Genomic DNA, 8,797 nt, shown 5'->3' with positions numbered 1-8,797 from the left:
GCAGTGACGGCTGCCATCGATGCTGGTTACCGCCACTTTGACTGTGCCTACGTGTACCAAAATGAAAATGAAGTAGGGGATGGGATCCAGCAGAAAATCAAGGAAGGTGTTGTGAAACGAGAGGACCTCTTCATTGTCAGTAAGGTATGGATCTGGTGGTAGAGGATCCCAAGAGAAACCTGTTTTTCTTAGTAACCCCCAGTTCTTTGCTTTCCTACTCTGTGGTGTAGCATGGAACAGGTCAGAACATCAATTAGCCTACTCCTGAGACAAGCTGCCTACTTTGCCTCATCCTGCTTGGAGAATTATGTAGGGTACGTACCACAGACATGGGTGATGCTTTAAACTTCCTGACACGAAGTTATGTTGCCCTCTTTTGTGCAGGAACCAACCTTCTGGTAGGTGGTCTTTAAATGAAGTGTTAATGAAACCAGACTCTTTCTGCTGTCTGCCCCAACACCATTCATCATGTGTGTTGCCACTGCACATATTGCCCTCAGTAGCACGCAGCAGTTCTGCTCCCAGAGCAAGCCCAGTTTGGTGATCAGTAGGATGACCTAGTTCCACATCAGCTTCCAAAGAGGACAGGCATTCTCCTGAATGTGACAGAAGGGTTCCAAGAGCTTTAACCCAGGAGGTCACAGTGTGCTTTGGCTTTTTGTCTCTAGCTGTGGTGCACATTTCATGAGAAGTCTCTGGTGAAGGGAGGCTGCCAGAAGACTCTTGCTGCCCTGAAACTGGATTACCTGGATCTCTACCTCATCCACTGGCCTCTTGGTTTTAAGGTACAGTTACATCAGTGCCCCTGGCTTTGCCTGTTGTGGCTGGCAGTTTTAAAGAGCTATATGACTTTACAGTCCAGTAGTTGCTCCAGCTGACGGAGATCATCATGTGTCTGTGGCATGTATCAGTAATGCTCTGGTGCTCAGCTTCACTCTGGCCATGTGAGCCAGGCTGTCGATCCCTACCTCTGAGATTCCTGCTTGCACAGCACCCTCTGCCCTTTTGGTCATGGAAGAGGTAGACCTTGAACTAGGAGTGGATTTCCCTGCTGCAAGCATCAGTTAAATTGATCTCCTTTTCATTATTGCTTATGCATTGCCTTCTATGAATGCAAATTATGCTCAACTGACAATAACATGGCTCCCCCTTCATGGGAAGGAGAGCTGTGCTTTGCTGCCTGACAGAAATCCTTTCCTCTGCATGTTACAGAACCGCAGAACAAGAGAATGTTTCTGTCCTTAATCACTGAGTCCTTTAATACAGTACAGATTGAATGGCCCTTTGCTGTAGGAGCCTTAGCGTTCCACAGACCTTGGATTTCAAAAGGTGAAACTCACTGGTTTGTCCTTTACTCTTACTGACTGCATGCGAAGGAACTGATGTTTCATTGAATATTTCTGAGCTTGGTCTTTCTGTTAGAGCCTGATCAAAATTTTCTTTCTACTTGTTGCTTCTGAGATTAACTGTTTTTCGTAGCATTTGTATTTTTAAAATGAGTATCATATGGTCAGAACTATCAAAGTGAAAATGTGTGGTGGCATAATAATGTGTCAGTAGAAAACAACTGGTTTGAATGAAGTCGATACCTGACACGTAGTCCTAACTAGGACACAGGCTGTTTTAGCCTTCTCTGTGCCACCAACTTACTCCATAAGTCTCCCTATGAAAGACCTGTCAGCTGGTTGGGTCCAATATAGACTGAACATGTTCCATGTCCTAAGTAAGTCCTTATTACACATTTGAATAAAACACTTGATTATGTCTACATAAAAACTGTCTATTTATGGTACAGAAAGTAAGCATGTAAACTGGCTATAATTCTGTAAGTTAAATTCTGCACGTTAGAGTTATGTTTCACCACATTTATTTTGAGCCAGAAGGCATTGTTTCCAGCAGAAGTACCCATCTTTACTGGGATGGCTGTGGGCAAAAAAAGCCACAATCCCATCTTAAAGCAAAAGAAAAGACTGAAGAGTGTAAACAATGAGTATTAGTATTATCTAATACATATGTAGACAGTAAGTATTAGCATGTTCTGTAGTAGGAGTTTGTAGTGTCATGGTCTACAGCTGGTGTTAACCTAAATTCCCACCAGAGTGTTTCAAGCATTTTTTTTTTCTGTTGCTGACAGGCGGGAGAGGAGCTGTTTCCCACAGATGACAAAGGTGTGTCTATACCCAGCAACACAAATATCCTAGATACATGGGAGGTAAGTTTAGCCACAGCAGGAGAATAATGGTTTCTGTTCTCGGCCGTCTCTTCCATATTTTCATTACCCTCAGCAATCTAAATTATGTCATGTATGTAGAACTACTAGGAAGGACTGACTGGTACAATAACGGATTGTTTAGTATCATCATTTTCCAACTATAACTTGCTGTGATTTTCCACTATCTCAAAGAATGAGTCTTTGAGCTTTGGTGAAATGGGAGACATGGCACAAATACATTAGTACTCTGTTGTTTTTTTTTTCCTTCCTCACACTTGAAGTCTGAAAATCTAACAGCTTATTTTGTGCTTCTCTTGGAGAAAAAAAAGCCATGTCAGGAGGAATGTGTTTTTCAGGCACTGTCGTGTATATTATGTGCTGACTTGGCACTTATTTCTGTTAGGCCATGGAAGAGCTGGTGGATGCTGGTCTGGTAAAAGCCATTGGAATCTCCAACTTTAATCATGAGCAGATTGAAAGAATCTTGAACAAGCCAGGACTGAAGTACAAGCCTGCAAATAACCAGGTAAGCTGCAGAGTGACTGCAGGTGAATGTTTGGGTGATGGTGCTTTTTGTTTGTCAGTCTGTTCTCCCCATCCCACCCTTTAACTACTTCTGGATGCACAGTGTGCTGTTTTTCTATGAGCTTTCAGCACTGCCATTTGGAAATCTGGCAAAGAGCAGCTCCAGAATGCTTTTTGGGGGAAGGTAAGGGGACAAAGGGAACTCAAATTAGTTTTAAAACCTTGCTTGGAGTAAAACTTAGTGTATAATACGAAGACCTAACATAAAATTGGATGACCTTTTTTGCAACTCTTCTGTGGAGAAGCCAGTTTCTGTTGCTGATCATGGAGGGAATTGAACTGGCACATGCTTTATGGACTGCTTACAGACTTAATGAGGGTTATGAGGAAGGAGGAAATGGAGTTGTAAGGTAGGACATAGAGTAGAAGTGTCCAGGTATGTAGACAGCACTTGAATAAAATATTAGGAAAATTCAGGTGCCGGGAGACTTTGGGAGATAATCCGCTGTAACTCACAACTCAGAGCAGCATCAGCTAGGAGATCAGGTTGCCCAGGGCTTTATACACCTTCAAAACCTGTGAGGAGTAAGTCTGCACAGTCTCTCTAGTCTGCACAGTCTCTCTAGTCTGCACAGTCTCTCTAGTCTGCACGCTCCACTGCCTGACTCCTTGCCTTGGTCTGGGGGGGAAGGAGGGATTTTTTCCTATTTTCAGTTTCAACTTGGGCTTGTTGTCTCTTGTCCTCCCACCATGCACCACTGAAGAGCTTGGCTTGTCTTTGGATGATCTTTTAGGTATTGAAAAGCTGCTACTAGGAGACCTGAAGCCTTCCCTTCTCCAAGTTGAACAAGCCTGGCTCCTCTGGCCTTTGCCAATACAGCAGGTTCTCCAGGCCCCAGCTGTCCTGGTGGCCCTCTACTGAATTCATGACAGTCTGTCAACCTTCCTTCTGCTGAGGGGGCTAGGAAGGGGATAATCTAGACACCATATAATAAAGATAGTCTGACGAGTGCTGAGTAGAGGCAGATGATCGCTTCCCACAATTTTCTGGCTTTGTTCCTGCTGCTGGGAATGCTGCTGGTTTGTGTTCAGCTCAGTCTGCTATGGCCCCCAGGTCATTTCTAGCATAGTTGCTTTGCAGGTAGTCAGGCTCCAGCCTGTGGTACTGCTGGGGGCTTTTTCTTCCCAGGTGCAGGGCTTTGTGTGCAGCTTATTGATTTTCATAAGGTTTTTGCTGGTCTGTTCCTCATGCTTGAGTGGGTCCCTCTGAAATGGCAGCCCTGCCCTCGGGGGTATTGAGCCCTCCCCCAATCCGGCATCACCTGCAAACTTGACAAGGTTATAGCCTGGCACAAGATGGCCCCCTTGGGGGTCTGTCTAGTCTTGTCCTTTATTGCTGTGGTGTTTGAAGAACTGCAGTCTCAATTACTGATACCTGATTATAAGAACTGGTTAGTTGTCATAGCGTGAGCATATGTACTGAAAAAGGATTTTAACACTTTTTTCAGAAAGTTGATAGTATTTTTCTCTGGAAGTCTATTCAACATAACTGAAACATTTAACAAGTGCAAAACTCATTCTCTACTGTACATTTTCATTATCAGTCCCAATGTACTTTTAGGATACTTAGTAGAAGACTTAGGACACCTTTCAACATCTGCCACACCTCATTGCCACTGTGGTTGATAATTACCCTTGTCTCTTGCATAGAGGTCACTGAGCTTGTATATTTCAAATGTGCAAATGTTCTCAAGCTCTGATCACTATAATCAAGTTAAGCTCAGAGCGGTGGATCTTTGGTCGCTGTCCTTCAAAACTTAATGCTCCTGAAGAAATGTTTGTAGGTCTGAAAGCTTGTCCGTTGCTAGTATTTACCAGTAGGCCTGTTGGTGATAGTGCTTCCTGCAACACTTTCTCTGTGCACATATTTCATGTGTAATCCAGTAATCCCCTGTATTTGATACTGTTCCCATTCTTAAGTTGAATGTAGTCAGTATGCACCTTGACTTAATCTGGAGTGAGAAACTAATTTGGCAAGGTAGCAATTACATTACAATGATAACAGTATTTAGTTCAGTAAGGAAATCTGGTTCTTAAGTACTTGATCATCACACAGTGTAGATTGAAATAACTTAAGATACCACAGGCTGTTCATCCCGATCCGAACATAGACGAGATAGAAGCCTTTCAACTTGAGACGCAGCAGCCACGTAAGCGTGGCTATGCCGTGTTTACATTGCATAAACTCTACCTATCGAATAGCTGAGAAAATAATGAGGTGCTCTTTTACTCTTGAGTAGCTGTGTTTCTGGAGCTGCTGAAGCAAAATACATACGTATAATCTGTCCCAAAAACTGAGTTGTGTTCTGCTTGGTATTCCAGCGTGCCTCAGAAGAGAAACAGCCGTGCAGGCTTCTGGTAGCAGCAAGCACCTAGAACTACAAATAAAGCACAGGCGGCTGTAAACTGATCCCATGTTTTACATTTCCTCGCTCCTTCTGCCAGTAGCACAAGTTTTCAGGGACTTCTGGCAATGCAGCAGAAGGTTCAAATGATGGTGTAGTCAAAAAGGTTTTTGATGTTGTCTGCTTGAAAGAAAAGTAGTGCTCCCTGGTGTGGAACTATCCTGAAAATCCCTTTATGCAAAGTATCAAATATTTATGTTCATTCACTGTCTCCTGACACTTCTGTTCCATACTGCATATCTGTGCATTAGCTTGCCAGAATACAGATCCACGGTTAAGGAATCTGTATTCTGTTATGTAGATATTCTTACAGAAATTCATGGTAAGTACACATGCATTTTATGAGAAGTCTAAAACAGAGTAAGCTGAAGGTCCAAAATCTGTAGCAGTTAGCCATTCTCACTGTTTGCAGGCTGGAGGCATTCAGTGTGAATATTGACACAAAGCAAATAAACGAATAAAACAATACTGGTATTGAAGTTAGTATGGTAGTTGTAAAAATAAAGTGAAAACCCATTATGGCATGTTTAATTAGGGATGAAAACAGAACTTTGTACTTACTGTTCTGCTATCCTGTTACGATTTTACAGTTCTCCTGTGTGTGTGTTTTACTAAATTGTCCCACTTGGGGACAGTGGTTATGAAGAGCCAGGCATTCCATGTGCTGGAGATTTTATAGATCAGCAGTTACAGGGAGTGGTGTTACAGTCCTTGGACCCTCGACTCCAAGGAGAACTGCTACAAATAGTAGAAAGGGGGTGGGGGCATACAGGAAAACAAAGGCTGAGCAATATTGCACAGAGACTATAAGGTAGAACAAAAATCAGCCTTTGATTTGATTAAAAACTAATTCTTGGAACATGTTAAAGCAGTTAAATCACTGTCAATTCCTGTGCTCTTATGCTGCCAGATCGAGTGTCATCCATACCTCACCCAGGAGAAGCTGATCGTTTCCTGCCAATCCAAAGGGATTGCTGTCACAGCATACAGTCCGCTCGGCTCCCCCGACAGACCATGGTAAGGCTGCCTTGCCGTTGGGGAGGGAGCTGGCAGGGACTATGCTTGAAACTTTGGAGACTGCGAGTGCGCCGTTAATTACTCATCCAGATGCAGATCTTTGCGAGGTTGGATCCATGGAGGTTTCTTGCCACTGATCTTCTTCCCTCTGTGTAGGGCTAAGCCAGAGGATCCTTCCCTTCTGGATGACCCCAAGATCAAAGAGATTGCAGCCAAGCACAACAAAACCCCCGCACAGGTACGTAGGTGCTGGACAGTGGGCACCCGTTCCTGCAGCACAGGACAGCCAGTGACCATGTGGAGGACAGGCTGCCTCTTCATGCCGGGTCACCTGCGGTGCTTTTCTGTGGTGTTCAGTAGCAGCACAGGTTTGTTGAGTGTGTGGCCTGCAGTGCTTGCTTGCAAGAGCTCTCTGACCATCAGCAAGAAACATTGTCTTCATGCATCTTCAGGTGTTGTCATGTTTCAGTCTTCCCATCTCAGTCCTGTTGCAGAGCAGCATACCCTTGTATGGCCTACTAACAGCATAGGTGTGAGGGGAAGGAGTAAGTACTGCTAAACTGGATGGGAAAGGAGAAAGTAGGCCTTCCACCCGAGGCCCCACCACTTCTCTGTTTGCACTTCAGAAAGTGCTGCTTAGAATTCAGATATGGTTGGAAAAGCACCTCTGCAGAAATGGGTTAATTCTGCTGAATTGTACAGTTTACTGCAAATAACTGTTGGAAGAAGCTCTGCCAGTCATTCTCTCTCTGACTCAGTGCTGTGCCTTTTGCAGGTTCTCATTCGGTTCCACATCCAGAGAAATGTGATTGTGATTCCCAAGTCTGTCACACCGCAGCGCATTGTGGAGAACTTCAAGGTGAGGCATGAGGAGTGGTGTGGGTGTAGGGTATGTTCAGGGATGGCGTGGCTTTCCGCTGCAAAGAAGCAGTAATTGATCCTGTCTCACCCTTCCCAGGTTCTCCTCAGGTGAAAGGACTGGGCTTTTTTTTCTGTGCTTAGCTCTCAGTAGGCTGTAGGCAAACTTGAGGTTTCATCTGGAGAGCAGCAGTGAATAAATTTTCTGGAAGCATTGTGCTGGTAATCCTGGCAATCACGTTAGAGGGCTTTTAATACCTCTCTCCCCCACTCTAGCTAGTGGAGTCTTGGAAGTCCAGAGCAGTCTTCGGCCTTTCCCTCTTTCATAAACCAGTCATTTCTTCTAACAAGCACTGCTACACTATGGAATTGGGTTTTTATTTTGTGGCTTTTGCTTACAGTCTCTGATTTGTTCAAAGAGGTGATTTCCAGCTGTTTCTCTTGTTAGGTGTTTGACTTTGAACTGTCTAAAGAGGAGATGGCAACTATTCTCAGCTTTAACAGAAACTGGAGAGCCTGTGCAATGAGCACGTAAGTAGCAGTGGCATTCTTTTCAAGCTGTTATCAGTAGGTATGTGAAATTACAGATACTAGGCTTGATTGAAAGTCATGATACGCAAACTCAACTTCCAAAAGGGTAATCTTCAAAATAACTTTTGCTCGTTAAGATTTTCAGATGGTCATGTTATAAACCAAATCATGATGAGCATAAGTCAAAGTTCATTTTCAGTTCAGTCTGTGAGAAACTTTTTGTAGCTGGAGTTGCAATAAGAGGCTTCTTAATCATAATTTTTATTTTCTCCATTTTGGAGGAATGAGCATGGTGCAGACTCAAGTTCTTGATTAACTTTGCTTGTGGTATTGTTTTTCTGCCATGACGCTTAGGTATATTATAAAAACCGAATGCATGTTCTTCAGGAGTGGTTGGGAAAGTGGGTGGGCATTCAGAAAGTAATGCGAGGATTCGTGGTTTGGAAGCCTAAAGCCAGATGTGAAATTGTTGTTGGAAGGCTGCGGAAAAGGTCTTCTTGGCAGTAAACAGCAAGACCTTGAATTGGTTGTCTATGAAGCACCTGGGTGACATGGCCTGAAATGCTTAGAGCCTTAACAACTGAAGGCACTGAATCTTTGATACAACGCAGTGTGTTACCAGGGAAAACAATCAATCTGACTCTGCTTTTAGGCAGTTCAGCTCTTCCCTTGGTGGCTCTTTGCAGTAGTTACATCTGCATGTGGTATCTTTCATGCATGAGATAATGTTTCTTCTTCGATTTCCTTCAGGTACAAAACTTACAAGGAGTACCCTTTCCATGCAGAGTACTGAAGATAGTTTCCTGCCTTTCTCCAGACTGCTCAGATATGCCTCTGCTGTTGCCTACGAGTTGTCTACATAGCTTTCTCACTGCGTCAGACCCCCTCCTTTTTTTTTTCTTCTTTCTTTCCCCACCCCCTTCCCCAAAAGATACAGCATATGTACTTGGTGACTTTGTGTTGTCCTTCTTTTTTGGAAGAAGAAAATGCTAAAACAGTTCTGAAGAGCGCACTGTGTGGTAGATTGCCTTTGCCAAACTGCATGCCTGGAATTGGTAAGCAGAAAACATTGAGAAAGTTTGAACAAGCAAGTCACTTTTGTTTTGGAATACTGTGAATAGGAGCTAGTGACTATTGTTGTCTGGAAGGACCAGGATATTGGCAGATTTTACATCATTTATGAGGTCTG

The 8,797-nt window shown here is 43.6% G+C and overlaps 1 protein-coding gene across 1 annotated transcript in view; it reads left to right on the top strand.

Moving 5' to 3' along the window:
• LOC104492657 (aldose reductase-like) overlaps nt 1-8,401 on the top strand; it is a gene marked incomplete at its 5' end in the record, with an annotated part of 8,755 nt that extends 354 nt beyond the window's left edge. Inside the window, 9 exons of the mRNA XM_010135239.1 lie at nt 5-144; nt 669-785; nt 2,135-2,212; nt 2,616-2,738; nt 6,113-6,219; nt 6,376-6,457; nt 6,995-7,078; nt 7,526-7,608; nt 8,359-8,401. Coding sequence (XP_010133541.1) covers nt 5-144; nt 669-785; nt 2,135-2,212; nt 2,616-2,738; nt 6,113-6,219; nt 6,376-6,457; nt 6,995-7,078; nt 7,526-7,608; nt 8,359-8,401 — 857 coding nt within the window. The remainder of the gene's footprint in view (nt 1-4; nt 145-668; nt 786-2,134; nt 2,213-2,615; nt 2,739-6,112; nt 6,220-6,375; nt 6,458-6,994; nt 7,079-7,525; nt 7,609-8,358) is intronic.
• Between the last annotated feature and the right edge of the window lie 396 nt (nt 8,402-8,797).

This window comes from Buceros rhinoceros, unplaced genomic scaffold, assembly GCF_000710305.1.
Source record: "Buceros rhinoceros silvestris isolate BGI_N320 unplaced genomic scaffold, ASM71030v1 scaffold34964, whole genome shotgun sequence".
NCBI lineage: Eukaryota > Metazoa > Chordata > Aves > Bucerotiformes > Bucerotidae > Buceros > Buceros rhinoceros.
The sequence above is the reverse complement of the archived record's forward strand: the minus strand, read 5'-3'. Positions and strand labels throughout refer to the sequence as shown.